General features: G+C 41.6%; 1 protein-coding gene across 5 annotated transcripts in view; it reads right to left on the bottom strand.

Annotated features, from left to right (window-relative positions):
- USP34 (ubiquitin specific peptidase 34) overlaps positions 1-17,907 on the bottom strand; it is a 264,685-nt gene that overhangs the window by 164,504 nt on the left and 82,274 nt on the right. For 4 of the 5 annotated variants that reach the window (XM_054021746.1, XM_054021747.1, XM_054021750.1 and 1 more), the window contains exons 11-18: positions 15,544-15,669; positions 14,980-15,109; positions 14,284-14,319; positions 13,748-13,878; positions 12,504-13,114; positions 9,532-9,746; positions 8,268-8,383; positions 8,058-8,185 (exon numbers count right to left, since the gene is read on the bottom strand). In XM_054021746.1, coding sequence (XP_053877721.1) covers positions 8,058-8,185; positions 8,268-8,383; positions 9,532-9,746; positions 12,504-13,114; positions 13,748-13,878; positions 14,284-14,319; positions 14,980-15,109; positions 15,544-15,669 — 1,493 coding nt within the window. The remainder of the gene's footprint in view (positions 1-8,057; positions 8,186-8,267; positions 8,384-9,531; positions 9,747-12,503; positions 13,115-13,747; positions 13,879-14,283; positions 14,320-14,979; positions 15,110-15,543; positions 15,670-17,907) is intronic. The other variant, XM_054021748.1, reaches the window with a different exon arrangement.

The following is a 17,907-nucleotide window of genomic DNA, read 5'->3' as shown; positions in this document are numbered from 1 at the left end:
ACAAGGTGACTGGGAGGCGTATACTTCGGTTGAGCTGGAAAGAGGAAGCCACCTTGGGCAGAAACTTGGGGTGTAGACATAAGGAGACTTTGTGGAAGATGGTGAATAGGGGGTCCATCATCATGGCTGCCAGTTCACTGATATAGCATGGAGAGGTGATTGCCACCAAGAAGATGACCTTCATGGAGTGCTGGGTGAGAGAGCAGATGGTGAGGACTTTGAAATGGGGTTTCGTGAGGGTCAAGAGGACCCAATTGAGATCCCAAGGCGGGGCGAGCTTTTGTACAGGAGAAAAACATTGAGGAGGCCCCAAAGGAAGCGGGAGGTCGTTGGATGAGTAAAGATGGAGAAGCCATCCACTGTTGGGAGGAAGGCACTGAGTGCATCTAGATGAACATGGACAGAGGAGTGCACTAGGCACAATTGGCGGAGATGGAGGAGGTAGTCCAGGAGAGTAGAAATGGAGACGAAGTCTGTTGAGATGTGGCGCTGGCATGCCCAGGCAGTGAAGCAACACCACTTAGCATTGTAACAGGTATGAGTGGTTTGGCGCCTGCTGTTAGTGAGAATGTTGCAGACGGGCATAGAGTAGGCCTGGTCTACATACGATCCCCAACCAAATACCAGGCCATTAGGTGAGGAGGGCATGGACTGGGGTTTGCAGTTGTTTGCGGACTTGTGTCAGGAGATTTGGGATTGCGGGGTGAGCAGAGAGGCGGAGAAGGTTGTGTAGCACTATTGGCAAGGTCAGGAGGGAGCTACAACGATTACCATTGCCCAGTCCCAGTGTATCTTGCTTAAGTCCTGGGAGAGAATAGGAACCAGCGGAACGGCATAGAGAAGATCTGAAGTCCAGGGAATGAGAAGGGCATCACCCTGAGAGCCCGGGCCCACGCTCCCTTGGGAGTAGAACAGCAGAACCTTGCGGTTTATTTGTGTTGCGAGGAGATCCTAGCACAGAGTGCCCCACTGACAAAAGAGGGAATAGAGACTGGAGTCGTGGAGCTCCCTCTCGTGGTTTGCATGAAAGGATCACCTCAGAATTGCTGGTGCCCGGAAGATGCACTGCATGTCAGGGTGATCTCCTGTCGGAGATACCAATTCCAAAGACCGTTAACTTCCATACAAAGAGCAGTGGACTTGGCACCACCCTGCCTGTTGATGTATATGACTGCTGTCATGTTGTCTGACAGTATTTGAACGTGGCGGGAGCAGAAGGAAGGTAGAAAGGTTTGACAGGCAAGGCGGACTGCTCAGAGCTCTAGGACGTTGATGTGCATCTGTGCTTCTCGTGGTGATCAAAGGCCCAGTGCTGTGCAGTGACCAAGATGGGCGGCCCAGCCCACCAATGTAGCATCTGTGGTAAGGGTGGTGGGAGGTGTGGGGGGTGTAAACGGACACCTGCTAGGACTGTGGATGGGCTGAGCCACCAGGGAAGGGAAGCTAACACAGAAGGCGGAAGGACGAGCAATTTGTTTAGTCAGTCTGACTGTGGATCGTAGACAGTGTGGAGCCAGTGTTGAAGGCAATGCATATGGAGGCAGGCACATGGTGTAATAGTACTGCAAGCCACCATGTGGCCCAGAAGGGAGAGTCACTGATGGAGGTGTATGTGTGGACAGCTTCAGAGCATCACAATAAGGGAAACGAGGGCGGCGAAGCAGTCCTTGGGGAGAAAGGCACGGGTCATAACAGAGTCCAGCTGTGCCCCTATAAAAGTAAATGTTCGGGTAGGGACGAGGATCGACTTTTCCTTCTTGATGCAATATCTAAAAATTGCGGAGGAGGATGCATAGAATCCATATGGTGGTAAGGAGGCAGGAGCAAGAGGGTGCCACGAGAAGCCAGTTGTCCAGGTAAGGAAAAAGGGTATGGCCTTGTTGGCGCATGTGGGCCACCATAATCATGAAGACCTTCATGTGAAGACGCGGGGGGGAGGTAGCAATTCCGAAGGGAAGAATGCACAACTGATAATGGGCACCACCCGATATAAAGTGAACGAATTTGCAGTGAGCGGGATGGCCATCTGTGAAAGTATGCATCTTTCATATCGAGAGCTACAAACCATGCTCCACGGGAAAGGGAGGGGATGATGAGGAGAAAGGTGACCAACCAAATGAAAGTTGTGAATAAACTTGTTCAGGGATTGGAGATCCAGGATGGGGTAAAGATCATCCCCTTTCTTTGGAAAGAGGAAACAGTGGGAATAGAAGCCGCGGCCATGGTAGCATCGTGGAACAGGTTCTATGGCACCCTTGTAGAGGGGCATTGTGGAGAAAATGGTCTTGTGAAAGGTCTGGAGGGTGGCCAGAAGGGAAGGAAAGGAATTTGATGAGGTAGCACTGATGGATGATGTTCAGCACCAAACGGTCGGAGGTGATTCTGCCCCATTTGCGGGCAAAGAGGGCAAGACGACCCCCAAAGACGACTTGTGGCGAGACTGGAGGGGCCAAGCAGGGTATGCAGGTCTTGAGGGAAGAATCAAAAGGGTTGTTTCAATGGTCAGTGAAAGGTAGAGGTGGCAGAAGAGAAATGTCAAGGTTGCTGAGAGTGAGGGCGGAGGCGAGGTGAATCAAGTGTTCACTGGGGGTCTGTTTGGTAAGTGGTCCGTGGGCAAGGGCGGAGGGGTGGACGTTGTTGTTGACGGGTGGAGGCTGGATTATCGATGCCCAGGGAGTGGACTGTAGCTCAGGAGTCCTTACCGGAGTGAAGGGACTCATCCGTTTTGTCACTGTATAATTTATTATCGAAAGGAAGGTCCTTGAGGATCATCTGGACGTCTTTAGGAAAGCCACTAGACTGGAGGACTACGCCAGATACCAAGGAGCAAGATGCAGTGTCTGCGGCGTCAACCCTGCCCTGAAGCATGACCTTGGCTACCAGTTTGCCCTCATCTATCAGGCATTGGAATTCCTGCTGGCGGTCTAGTGGAAGAGTGTCTTGGAAGTCGGCCAGTTTGGAGTATGACAGAAAGTCGTATTTGGCAAGAATAGCCTGGTAGCTGGTGATGCGGAACTGTAACCCTGCTGATGAATAAACCTTGCAACCCTAAAGTCTAGTTTTTTGGCAGCGCAGTCAGGGGGGTGCATTTGAAATGTTGCTGATGGGTACATTCGGTTGTGGCGTTGACCACCAGGGAGTTAGGTGGTAGGTGGGTAAAAAGAAAGTTGGTGCCCTTCGAGGGAATGAAATACCAGCATTCTGCCCTTTTTGGTGTAGGGGCACAGGATGCTGGCGTGTGCCACACCGCCTGGGACTGTTGTAATATGGTAGTATGGATGGGTAAGGCCATACGAGAGGGTCTGGGTGGTTGAAGGGTGTCCAGGAATTGGTCCTCCAAGTCCTGAACACCTTCCACCAGGAGACTGAGAGAGGTAGCCATGCGATGGAGCAGGGACAGGTACTGTGCACGGTCATCTGGTGGTGAGAAAGAAGGTGGAATAAGGGCATCATTCGTAGATGACCAAGCATCTGTAGGGATGGGTGGTTCCGATGGTGGAGTCGGGGCCAATGGTGCCGACAGAGAGGGAGCATCCAGGGGTTCTTCATGGAGGATGGCGGTATGAACAGAAGATGAACAGCGCAGGTGATGCATACTGCGATGATGGTGGGGTCCCACGAGGAACAGTAAGGCCAGAAGTAGGGGTCGCCATGCAGCGGCAGTGTCCGTGGGTACCGGAACCATGGGTCAGCCGTAGGACCACAGTCCAAGGGTCCAGACTGTAGGAGTGGGCCGGGGAAAGGTCCGTGTCTGGGTCAGAAGACAAGTCAGACTCCAAAGGGTCTGGGAAAAGAGGAGCCATCCTCACTGTCGAGACCGATGGTGCCAGGCGTGGAGCAGGAGGACGGTCGACAATCAAGTGGGGCTCGTCTGTCACCAGAGCTGGCAGAGAATGATGGAGGACAAGGACTTCGTTGGCAGGAGAAGGGAGCCTGGAACCGGGCAGAGGTCCAGAGTGCGGTGAAGTGCTCGTAAAGGGCAACGTAAGTGCTATCGACTGTGTCAAAGGCAATAAACGGCCCCAAGTATGCTGAACCAGGTGTGCCAAGCCCGGGTCCTGGTGGAGCTGACGGTGCTGAGAATGAAGGTCCCAGTGTCGGGGGTGGAGGGCGGGGCCGACGGTGTGTGATGGCGTTTGGAGCGGTGCTCCATGCACACACTCTTCAGGGCCGAAGTAGAAGCTGGACCTTCTGCTGTGATGCATGATTTCTCATCCGACCCATCATAGCTCGGGGAGGTAACACTGCGTTTTGAGGCAGTTCTCGTCAGGGAGCCGCCTTTGTGCCTGTACTTGTGCTTCTTGTGCATGCAATGGGACTTAGGCAGATGCTACGGTGCTACCAGTGCCACACGAGGGACCTGATGAGGCGCTCACTGCCGATGATGGGCAACGCTCCAGTGGTTGCATCGGAGCCAGGTCTGGTTGCACACGCGGACACATTGCCTCCTCCATTAAAAAACTATGGAGACAAAGTTCATGAGCAGCTCGGGTCTGAGACGGGAACGAGCGGCAGATGGAACAGCGGGAAACTACGTAGGCTTCACCCAGGCAGTATAGGCAATGGGTGTGTTCATCACTCACAGTGAAAGAGCAAGGGCACGAGGCACAATTTTTGAAGCAGGTTTGATGGGACATAGTCCCCTGGCCAGAAGGGAGGAATCCCCAAGAGAGGAAGTCCAAAGAGAGAACCTAACTAGCTACAATGAATAATGGACAACTAACTAGGTAAGAAAACTATATACAATGAAAGGTTAGAACGCAGTACTCTTAGGTGGCTAAGAGCACGGAGGAACAGGGGTTCAGACTCTGGCCATGTGGTGGTAAGAGGAAACTGGAACGGCGTCGACCTGTGCAGCCTCTTGAGCCTTGGACGCACCACGTGCCCGATGCATGATGCATGCGCGGCTCAACGGACATTACTATGAACCGTTCCAGCTCCGGCGCATGGCACGCATGTGCACCCACATTTGGAATCCACACAGGGACCAGCACTCAAAAAACAGTTACCTATCACTTCCATAATTATTGTTTTTTGAGATATAGTGCACACGTCCATTCCATTTTAGGCATCCATGCATCAGTGCACCAGAGCCAGAGAATTTTTTCCCATAGCGATACCCTTCAGGGCAGCACATGTGCCTTCCACAAGCTCACAGAAACAAGGGATCAGAGAAATGTAGGGTTTGAAGGGACCTTCAGAAGTCATCAATTCCAGCCCCCTGCTGTGGCAGGACCAAGTAATCCCTGATGGAAGTTTTAAAAAACAAGTTGGACAAACACCTAATGATGGGGATTCCACAACCTGCCTTGGAAACATACTCTAAAGCTTAACTGTTCTTAGAAAGCTTTTCCTAATATCTAACCTAAATCTCCCTTCCTGCAGTTTAAGCCCATTACTTCTTGTCCCTCCTTCAGTGGACATAGAGAACAACTGATCTCTGTCCTCTATACAACAGTGCTTGAAATATTTCAAGATTTATTATGTCCCCTCCCCGCCCCCAGTCTCGTCTCAAGACTAAACATGTCCAGTTCTTTATAAACTTTCCTGGGAAGCCAGGTTTTCTAAATCTTTTATCTTTTTTGTTGCTCTCCTCCAGACTCTCCAATTTATCCACTTTTTTCCTAATGTGTGGCACCAAAAGTTGGACATCAAACTCCACCTGAGACCTCACCAGTGCCAAGTACAGTGGGACAATTACCTCCCACGTCATACATTAGACAGTCCTGTTAATACACCCCAGAATAATATTAGCCTTTTTTGCAGCTGCATCACATTGTTGACTCAAATGCAATTTATGATCCACTATGACCCCCAGATCCTTTTCAGAAGCACTGCCACCTATCCAGTTATTCCTGATTTTGTAGTTGTGCATTTGATTTCTCCTTCCTATGTGAAGTACTTTGCACTTGTCTTTACTGAATTTCATCTTGTTTAATACAGACCAATTCTCCAATTTGTCAAGGGCATTTTGATTTCTAATACTGTCCTTCAAAGTGTTTGTGACCCCTCCCAACTTGGGGTCATCTGCAAATTTTATAAGCATACCTCCAACTCCCGTATCCAAGTCATTAATGAAAATATTGAATAACTGGACCCAGGACAGACCCCTGCCGGACTCCACTAGATATGCCCTCCCACGCTGACAGCAAACCATTCATAACAACTCTGAGTATGGTCTTTCAACCAGTTGTGTACTCACCTTATAGCAATTTCATCTAGATCACATTTTCCTAGTTTCCCTGTGTCAAAAGCCTTACTAAAATCAAGAAATATCACATCTACTGCTTTCCCCCCCTCCATCCACTAGGCAAGAAACCTGTCAAAAAAGGAAATTAGGCTGGTTTGGCATGAGCTGTTCTTGACAAATCCATGCTAGCTATTCCTTACAATCCTAGTATCCTCCAGGTGCTTACAAGTTGTTTAGTCATTTATTTCAGTATCTTCAGGTACTGAAGTTAGGCTGACTGGCCTATAATTTCCTGGGTCTTCTTTGTTCTCCTTTTATAACATAGGTACTATGTTTGCCCTTCTCTAGTTTTCTGGGACCTCACGTGATCTCCAGGAGTTCCTAAAAAAAAATTGCTAATGGTTCCGAGCTTGCTTTAGCTCAGCAGTTCTCAACCTGTGGGTCAGGACCCCAAGGTGAGTCATGACCCCATTTTAATGGGTTAGCCAGGGCTGGCTTAGACTTGCTAGGGCCCAGGGCCGAAGCCTGAGCCCAAGCCTCACCATCCAAGGCCAAGACCTGAGAGTTTCAGCCCTGAGTGTTGGGACTCAGGTTACAGGCCTTGGGCTTCAGCTTTGCCCCTTCCCCCGACAGCGGGGCTTGGGTTTGGGCGGGCTCAGGCTTCCGTCCCCCCTCCTGGGGTCATGTAGTAATTTTTATTGTCAGAAGGGAGTCACGGTGCAATGAAGTTTGAGAACTCCTGCTTTAGCTAGTTCCTTAAGTACCCTAGGATGAATTCCATCAGGCCCCGCTGACCTGAACGCATCTAATTTATCTAAATATTCTTTAGCCTGTTCTTTCCCTATTCTGGCTTGTGTTCCTTTCCCCTTGTTGTTAGTATTGTGTTGAGTATCTGGTCACCATTAACCTTCTAATAAAGACAGAAGCAAAATAAACACTGAACACCTATGTTACTGAGAGGGAAGCAGAAAGTGAGTCATCCTATATGAGCAACGAATCTGGTCCTGACACACACAGGAGGTCCTGTGCTGCTGCATATGCCGCAGGCGTGGTTGGTACCAACAAAGCTGTTTACAAAGTTGGTGCTGCAGACAAGCCGGCAATCTCGACAGTATCTGATCAGGTTCCTGAGTTGATGACTCAAGAGAACCCGAGTGTGGTACTGGGGACCATCTTGCAAAGGCTGCCCTAACCTCGGTACTCGACTTCTCATGGTGGGCCAATGGGGACTGAGCCCTTGAAGAAAAAGCAGGATTGCCTGCTCCTTGCAGGGCCCCAGAGAGAGAATATCTTCTATCAGACACCCTTCAATCTGGGGTGCCACTAAGTCTGTCAGTGCGCTGAGAAAGGTGTGGAATCTGAGTCTCCGCACACCAAAAGGCTCAGTACTGAATGTGGGCACAAAGCTGCCTCCATAAGAATGTCTCTGACCCAACTTCTCTATCTTTCTCTGTCTTGGTCCAGAGACTGAATCCCTTTCAGATAGGGCATTTACACCTGATGTGACCATCACCCTGGCACTTTATGCAGCTGGAGTGGGGTTCGCTGACTGGCATCAGTCCTATAATCTATGAATCAACTTACTGCATCCAGAACAGCATTTGAAGCCCAGAGATTTCAGCATGTCCCAATTCAAAGCAATATCAGAAAGGTTCACATCACTCTTCAGATTGATTTTTTTCCCCTTTACTTTTATGTTTTACCCATATCAGCTTTAACATGTCTTTGAGTAAAATTAAGAAATTAATATATATTCAGCATGACCATTATAAGGCATAGGCTTAAAGAAAGAAATGGCTATTTTGATACATGAACATAGAAACAGATAAATGTAATAATCTGTGATAGCATAAATAATTTCAGTTACCTGTTATTTGCTAAGTTTTCCAGGCAGCCTTCGATGAATCTCATTCGGATCTGCCTATCAGTAAACCAGCACACTAAGGAACAGAGCAGCTTCTCTGCTTCATTTATTAATCCCTCAGAGAGATGAATCTACAGAAAGTAAGAGAAAAGATATTGACAAGCACGTATTTATTTTCTTTTGGCAGATATTCTTTTCTGATATTTAACTTACTGCATCTTCATCCTGGACCAGATCCCACAAAAGAGTATTTCCCTTCTTACAAACATTATCCAAGTTAATATCCGTCACTGCGTTGCTGTTGTACTGGTGTTTATGGACTGCTGGCCCTAAGCAAAACACAGATGCTATTATTGAATATGCACAAAGAAATACCTAATTTGAATATTGTGCTTCAATGTATGGCTATTATTAGTTTCAAAAAATCTATTTAAAAACTTTGTATTTATTATTTTGTCAGATTTTCAAATCCAAAAAAAGTATAATTGAAAACTTTCTGCACACATGGAAACACTCAAAAGAAAACCAAGGCAACATAACCAGGCAAGAATGATTAACCTAAAGCTCATAGTTTGTCCCTGCCAATGGAAGACATACTTGAAACACTTCTTTAAAAAAAAAAAAAAGTCAATCTGTAGATCTAAGGACTGGAGTCTTCATAAACAACCATCTTGGGGAGGACACAATGAATGTCAAAATTTTCCTCCCTTATATTGTACTGTGATTTTTAAGCGGTCTCTTCCATCCAATAGAGCAACAATAAAAACAGGCATTTAGTTTTCCACCAAAAAATTAATATTTCACTAACAGATTTTTTAAAAACCACTCTTTTGCATCTGGAATCCGTAAGGCACAAATACTAATAGGTGCAGTTTTGCTTTTGAAATTGTGTGGGCACAACTGATACTATTTAGATGTCTAAGAAACTAATATGTAGGCAAGATCAAGTAGATGTTTAAAATATATCAGTTCTGTCTGCATACAATTGTATGTACTATATTGCAATGATTTGCACTTGCAAAATTAAAGATACCAAAAGGAAATTAGGATAAGGTCCTTTTCAAATTCATAATTTGGGTATTCATAAGGAAAAACAACTGGATAAGATCTCAAGCAGAATGCTAAAAAAGTGATCTATACTCCACTAGTTTTTATTTTATCTTGCATAAAAGTCATTTGACAATAGAAATGGAAGAAAACATATAAAAATATATGTATATAGCATACGACATGTACAAAGAAATCCTTTGAAAGAATACAGCATCTTCCACATTGTTAAGAGTTTTACACACTTTGTGCATGCTCACACATTACTGGGGGGAGTTGATTGATAGTTTTGTTTGTTTGCTCATTTTCTTTGCTTCTTAAAATGATCTGTTTGTTGAAATTACTGGAGAGTTTATTTTTAAAAAGACAAAATTCAAGTTAGAAGTACAGAAAAAGGGTTGCTGTTTTTCTTACTATTATTAACTATTACCTTGACTAAGGTGTTCATGGTAGATAGAAGCAAGGTTAGGAAGATGCTGTTGAAGATGAGATGTTAGCTCAGCATGTGAATTAATCTGTACAAGTTCTTCTTCACAACCAGACTCTTCACCATCAAAATCAGCCATATTTTTTTCAGATTTTGCACTGACCTGGGAACTACTACAACTGACATCATCTGCACTTAGCATATCGTCAACCATGTGTCTGTAAAATACAGACAAGCATTAAAATTAATAATTTCAGAAACATGTTTTGTACAATAAAGCTAATTTTATAAATTCCAATTACCATATAATTTCAGATATAATTTATCACAACAAATGAAATAAAAAATATTTGTATTAGGGCTGTCAAGCGATTAAAAATATTAATCACGATTAATTGCAGTTAAACAACAATAGAATATCATTTATTTTAAATATTTTTGCATGTTTACTACATTTTCAAATATATTAATTTCAATTACAACACAGAATACGAAGTTTACAGTGCTCACTTTGTATTTATTTTTTATTACAAATATTTGCACTGTAAAAAACACAACAAAAAATTATTTTTCAATTCACCTCAAACAAGTACTGTAGTGCAATCTCTATCATGAAAGTTGAACTTACAAAGGTAAAATTACGTACAAAAAAAATGGCATTCAAAAATAAAACAATGTAAACCTTTAGCGCTTACAGGTTCACTTCTTGGTCAGCCAATCACTCAGACAAACGAGGTTGGTTACAATTTGCAGAAGATAATGCTGCCTGCTTCTTATTTAAAATGTCACCTGACAGTGAGAACAAGCATTCTCATGGCACTGTTGTAGCTGACATTGCAAGATATTTACGTGCCAGATGCGCAAAAGATTCATATGTTCCTTCATGCTTCAACCACCATTCATAGAATCATAAAATATCAGGGTTGGAAGGGACCTCAGGAGGTCATCTAGTCCAACCCCCTGCTCAAAGCAGGACCAATCCCCAACTAAATCATCCCAGCCACGGCTTTGTCAAGCATGACCTTAAAAACCTCTAAGGAAGGAGATTCCACCACCTCCCTAGGTAACCCATTCCAGTGCTTCACCACCCTACTAGTGAAAAAGTTTTTCCTAATATCTAACCTAAACCTCCCCTACTGCAACTTGAGACCATCACTCCTTGTTCTGTCATCTGGTACCACTGAGAAAAGTCTAGATCCATCCTCTTTGGAACCCCCTTTCAGGTAGTTGAAAGCAGCTATCAAATCCCCCCTCATTCTTCTCTTCTGCAGAATAAACAATCCCAATTCCCTCAGCCTCTCCTCATAAGTTATGTGCTCCCTACCCTCCAGCATATCTACCACTCCTCCCAGTTTAGTGTCAGCTGCAAACTTGCTGAGGGTGCAGTCCACGCCATCCTCCAGAGCATTAATGAGGACATGCTTCCAGGCTGATGATGGGTTCTGCTTAATAACAATCCAAAGCAGTGCAGACTTCGACTGACATATTCATTTTCATCAACTGAGTCAGATGCCACCAGCAGAAGGTTGATTTTCTTTTTTGGTGGTTTGGGTTCTGTAGTTTCCGCATTAGACTCTTGCTCTTTTTAAGACTTTTAAAACCATGGTCCACACTTCGTCCCTCTCAGATTTTGGAAGGCACTTCAGATTCTTAAATCTTGGGTTGAGTGCTGTCGCTATTTTTAGAAATCTCACATTGGTACCTTCTTTGTGTTTTGTCAATTCTGCTGTGAAAGTGTTTTTAAAACGAACATGTACTGGGTCATCATCCGAGACTGCTATAACATGAAATATATGGCAGAATGCGGGTAAAAGAGAGCAGGAGTCATACAATTCTCTCCCCAAGGAGTACAGTCACAAATTTAATTGACGCATTATTTTTTTAATGAGCATCATCAACCTGGAAGCATGTCCTCTGGAATGGTGGCAGAAGCATGTTTAGCATATTTGGCATGTAAATACCTTGCAACGCCAGCTACAACAGTGCCATGAGTATGCCTGTTCTCACTTGCAGGTGACATTGTAAGTAAGAAGCAGGCAGCAGTATCTCCCGTCAATGTGAACAAACTTGTTTGTCTTAGTGACTGGCATAATAAGAAGTAGGACTGAGTGGACTTGTAGGCTCTAGAGTTTTACAGTGTTTTGTTTTTGAGTGCAGTTATGTAAACAAAAAAAATCTGCATTTGTAAATTACACTTTCATGATAAGGAGATTGCACTTCAGTACTTATATGAAGTGAACTGAAAAATACTATTTCTTTTGTTTATCATTTTTACAATACATATATTTGTAATAAAAAATAATATAAAGTGAGCAGTGTGCACTTTGTATTCTGTGTTGTAATTGAAATCAATATTGAAAATGTAGAAATATATCCAAAAATATTTAATACATTTCAACTGGTATTCTATTATTATAAGTGCAATTAATCGCAATTAAATTTTTTAATCACAATTAATTTTTTCGAGTTAATCACATGAGTTAACTGCAATTAATTGACAGCCCTAATTTATTCGCCATGAAGCAATTCAACACAGCACATGAGTCGGTTAAACTTATCTACATGAAGAGATACTTGTGTGTGTGTATACAGATAAACACAGATATGAACGACCTGGCAACATAGTTTATCACTATGGAAATTAGAAAGACAACTAAAAAGCAAATCTTCGGCTTCATTAATCAAAGACAAAATCACCATGTTGTTGTTACTAGCTGAACAATGTAAATTTGCCAACAGAAGAATCTTAGTGTTTTCTTCTAGCACATCTCTTCATCCAGTATAAAAAATTTGCAAGCAACTTTAATTAGACAATAAAATAGATTGTTGTGCAACTATGTGTAGGGTATTAAAAAAGTAATTATCTGAATGATCCAAGAACATGGCACTTCTATAAAAACATGTCTGAACTGTACATTTAGCTATCACTTTTATTGCTATTGTAAAGGAAATTAAAAGCAGCATAACCAACCTACCCATCATGATGGTGATGGTGGTGGTGGTGGTGGTGGTGATGCTGTGGCCCAATAAACTGCCGACAGTTAAATAATTCATTTCCAATGCTTTCCCCAAGGAAGTCCCCTGTATGTGTTATACAAGAATCCTGAGACCCTTGTGATATGTGAGCTGGATTAATTTCTCCGGTCATATCATGTTCTGCATCTTCAGTGTGTGAACAGGCATCTAGCATTCTAATTCGACTATCCACTGGAGGCACAGACTCAGTGTTAAAAACATGGTCCTTTCCTGACCCATTACCACTCCTATCTGCTGCCCCTTGTGAATCTCCTAAACAAATGCCTGCTTGTGATTCTATCTTCCTGCTTAGTAGCTCTGTGCTCCTACTGTTTTTCTGAGGATTATGACCCCTATCTTCCTCCTCTTCCTCATCTTCTTCTTTGAGAGCTTCAATATCTGCAATATCTTCTGATTGCACCTCACTCCCTGGACTTCCTGCAGACTGGCTTGCATGACTGGAATTGGCCTCATTACTGGATCCATCACTGTGGCCACTGCTGCTACCAGGACCACTGCTGCCATCCTCACCACTGTTTGCTGTCTCATCAGAACTTCCTTGCATGGACTCCTATAATGTTACAAAAATTGATTACATCAAAAATAAATTGTAAAACTATATATATAGTTAATAAAGTCAACATTAATAAATATTTTATTAGACAAATTCCAAAATTCTTTAATTGGAAGGATATATACTGAATCACTGTTTTTCATCCATTCCTCAGGAGTTCTTTCGCTGTGACACAGTGCTACAAACTTTGTTTTGACCAAGATTTAGGTACACAAAACATTAAAAAAATTAAATTACCCTATTCATAATAGGTCACATACTTTACACACATATATAGTGTGGCACCAAAGTTCATTCCCAAGTTCATGCAGTCATTTGCTAAGTCAGAGATGATACAAATACACTAAAGTAGAGTTTCACTTAAAAATATTTTATGATGCAGTACTCTTTTATTTTATTGTGTCTGTTTACTTAGGGCTAGACTGGGGCTTGGCCTTAAGTATCCAGGCAAGGTAGTAACTTGAAGCAAGGTTTCCTGACCTCCCTCCACAGACATGATTAAGTATATATATGCATGCGTACCATGAATTGTGTTTGTCTCTTAAAACTATCCTAAAGTCTCAGAAAAATTATTCTCATAACTGATGAATAGCAAATCAATAATTAAATACAGAACATCTGTAGTTGTACCTCTGTATCTGAAAGTCGCTGTTGCACGTGTTTGTTTCTGTTGATTATCTGCTCCTCCATTTCAATGTCACTGCCTCCACTCTGATGGGTGTCACTGTTGTCACTACTTTGAGGACTAGCTGCAGGTGACCCTATTTTAAAAGCATGTTCCCAGTTATAATGTTATTTCAATAACCTATACGTTAACAGTATTATACATATCTACCTAGTCTCCTTGATCTCAACACCATATTCCTGACAACAACGGAGGATGTAACTCAAAACGTAAGCTGGACTCATTTAAATACAATATTTTTGAAAGGTAGTCACCACTTTGCTGCAAATCATGAATTCCAATGTTACTTTTATAATGTGACAGAGATATCAATTTGTCAGCTTCTATACAAAAAGGAATTTTCTGCTGACTTCTCATTACAATATACTTAAAAAACTGCACAAACTCATCTCTGCTATACAAAGCCTATTGCTCTAGATGGCATTCATGCTATAAAAAGATTATAACTGAGGTTGCAGAGTATTTCTAGTACTCAACTTACAAGGCGATGGGGCTGCCCTTCTGAGCTCTTCTTCCTCTGAAGGGAAAGGAAAAAACAGGAGGGAAACATTCTAAGTGACTGAGCTTCTTTGGGTCAGCATATCAGTTGCTTATAGTACATAATTAACAGTGGCAAAGGAAGGAAACCTACAATAAAATAGGTCCATACCACCTTCCAAAGTGGCTGTCCGTGAGTGCCTACACAAAGAAGCCTAAGAAAAGAGGAGCAGTATATGTAATGTCAAGGAATGAAAATTAAGTGAAAAATCAGGTAAAGATTTAGAAAATAAAAGAATGCACTACAGCTGTAAACATTCAACAGAATAGGAGCAGTCAGCTGGTGCTCCATGGAAATCTTTGAAAAAAGAAAAGAAAAGAATGTAGGATGTATAAGCAGAATTGTTTGTGAATGGAAAGGTTTTCAAAGATGTTCATGAAACTTCAATGTCTCTTTACAGGATATGGGTGGGGACAGGAGTAATCTCTTTGTAATCTTCTTTTTTATCCTTGACTTGAAAAGTATGCCTCAATGATACAGCAAGCCACATTTTACAATTTTACTTTCATATGGTGTCTACTACATGAGCTTATGGTTCAAAGTTACCAGTTAGCACTGACTGATTAAAAATCAAAGACTAAACTGTAATATCTACTTTAGAACAATACATAAACATTACACTGCAAAATATATACTCACCTTTCTTATTTCCCATGGGTAGATTAGTACTGAGTAAAGATGCAAATGAACTCTGTTTTGATAACTGGGCCTTAGCTGCTAGTGCATTATTCCACAGTGCTTTTATAAGCATTGATGCCAAATATAAGGTCTATAAACAAAACCAGATTATAGTACAATGAAAAAGCAATTGGTTTTCAATGCAAAAGATACACTTGTTGCTTCTTCTGCACTCCAATACAATGGAACATGAAAGTAAATAACTCATGAAAACAAGTGAATGCTTTGTTATACAAAATGGAGAAATGTCCAATATTAAACTTAAGGAATTTTATCAACTTCTAAATATATATCAAAATTTAAAAGCCAGAAAGGCTAATTTAAGATGCAGCACAAAAATCCTATTCAGCACAAAAATCCTATTCAGTACATTATTGCGTATTCCCATATTATAAGAATTATGAAGAGAAACAGACTTTACATGTCCAGTGAGCCAATATCACGTATATTTTCTTTTTCTTGTCACAAATGACATTGAAGAAGTTAAAACATGTACTACTGTACTTCAGGTTTTTTTGTTTTTACCTGTTCAGTATGAGCACTTGGATGAAGAGTTGAGACTAGATTAAGAAGATGTCTAAGCGGGACAGGGTCCAAGTTCTTGATTAATGAAGGAAACAGATCATGTATATAGCGACTACAATGTTTCAGCTACAAAATACAAATAAAAAGACATAAGAGAGAGGAAAATAATGTTTTTATAAGAGTTATTCAAACATTCATAAAATGGTCTTCATTAAAAAGCTTCTTCACATAAAAATTCTCAGGCAGCTTTATCATTCAAAAACAATTCTGAGTAGTATCAAACCTTCAGTTTTTATTTAACCTAGCTTCTCATTTCCAAGCATGTGAATTTTGGTAACATGACATACAAAATCACTGAACTCCTGCTTAGTTTTAAGGTTTTAAGCGTTTTGGGGAGATTAAAGAAAATTGTTTAGAACTTATTCTGCATTTTTGATGTAACTATAAATTAAATCAATTAAGTTTTGTATATAAATTCCTAAGGGACAAAAGAGTATTTACATTTGATATTAACAGTGGTGAATGCAAATGAAGGCACTATAAATTAAGACGTAAACTATAAAACAGAATTTATCAAAACTGTTTTTAATTACTACAGAAATAGTAGTGACTGACTTTTTCAATGGAACCTCCTATTGCACCAGAAAGTGACAGTGCTCAAGGCAAAACAATGGAAAGTTGACTTCAAAGTGTTGCATGAATATGCTCCCAACTTTCACTTTTGCTTTGAAGGATTAATATATTTTTGTATGTATCAAATACTCAATAAATGAAATACACAATAGTATAATAGGCTCTGGATTTAGGTTAGCAAGTATGTACTTCAAAAATATATAATTAAAAAAAAAACTGACTTCCATTTTACCATCAGCCTAAAAGAGAAAAATGAGTGGGGGACAGTCACTGGTCTGTATAGGGGTCAAGTGGGAATAAAATGGTGCAAATTATCTACACAAGGGTGAATTTCATCCAAGGAGAGTAAAAGTCAAGATGTACAATTTAAGAAAAAGAGATTTATGTCACAATTTAGAGGCTGAAGAAGGAGGGACAAGAGATGCCTTAGCTCTCAACTTCTCTAATGCCATTTTTATAAAATTATTGCTTTTCTAAAAAAAAAATCATTACAGCCGTCAAATAAATAAAGGTATCAAAATAAGAGCAGGATCCAGTTTTCCCTTAAGAGACATAATTTCACTATTTTCAGATACATTGAATAAGACTGACATTTTTCTCATCAGCACCTAACTGAAATTAATTTGCGTCTTTTATTGTATGAGATTTCTAACATGTACATGACTGGAATTGAAAGAATAGTTAAAAAACCATCTGTCCTTGACAAAAGCTAGTATCAAATCGATATGCACTCCTTTGCAACTCTGTGCCCCAATCCTGCAATCGCTTAATCATATACATAACTTTATTCATATGAATAGTCACACTGACGCCAATGGAACTACTCATATGTATAAAATTATGCATGTTCTTATGTGATTGCAAGATCAGAACCTTAGTTAATAATGAAACAGATCTTTAACAGGCGACCCGGTTCATAGGGTTGCAGTACCTCTCAGTTAAATTTGGCCTACCAGGACTTTCATTATCATGACGGCTGGGCCAAATCTGAATGATGCTGGAACCCCAAGAGGTTTTATCGCCTCTGGAGTGGCTGGAGCAGGGAGGCGAGCCCAGACATCCCTGTGAGACAGGAGCTGCCACACAATCCTTTGAAACATTCTGGTGACCGAATTTTGGGTCCCGACCCACAGGTGGTGAAACCCTGTTCTAAACTCTTTTCAGAGCAGCAGTTTAGACCTGCTAGGTTCTTATAGCAAAAATTGAATCTTTTTGAACAAGAAGCAAAGAAAGAATTAAGTCTCATATCTGGAATATACTATTGTTAAGGGAAGTTTCTTTTATATTTAGTGAGCACGGATAACAAACACCAAATTTAAACTTGAAAAAAGTTTCTAGTTCCAATCCCTATTTCAGCAGTTCAGAGGGCTTTTTTCATCTTTATTTCCCTACTTAACAGAATACACACAATGCAATTCTATGAAAAATACATTAATGCAACTTTATGCATGGGAAATTAAACACACAAAAGGCAAGAATTGCAGACTTAAGAGCTAATTAACAGCTGCAGCTTAAACTTCTGCCAATGGATGAGACCTACTGATACTGATGTAATTACTGTATGTGAAAGCAACAATGAAAGTAGGCTATAACTTAAAAATTATATCAAAAATAAAATGCTAAGTTTTAAATAGATCTTTCAGCTCTCTTCTAATCTAGGCAGTGAAGCTGCAGCATTGATAATGTACTCTTGAAAGTGGAGAAGTTATTTGGCTTAGTACATTAATTAAA

This window comes from Malaclemys terrapin, chromosome 3, assembly GCF_027887155.1.
Source record: "Malaclemys terrapin pileata isolate rMalTer1 chromosome 3, rMalTer1.hap1, whole genome shotgun sequence".
NCBI classification, from domain to species: Eukaryota; Metazoa; Chordata; order Testudines; family Emydidae; genus Malaclemys; species Malaclemys terrapin.
This window is presented reverse-complemented; position numbering and strand designations above follow the sequence as displayed.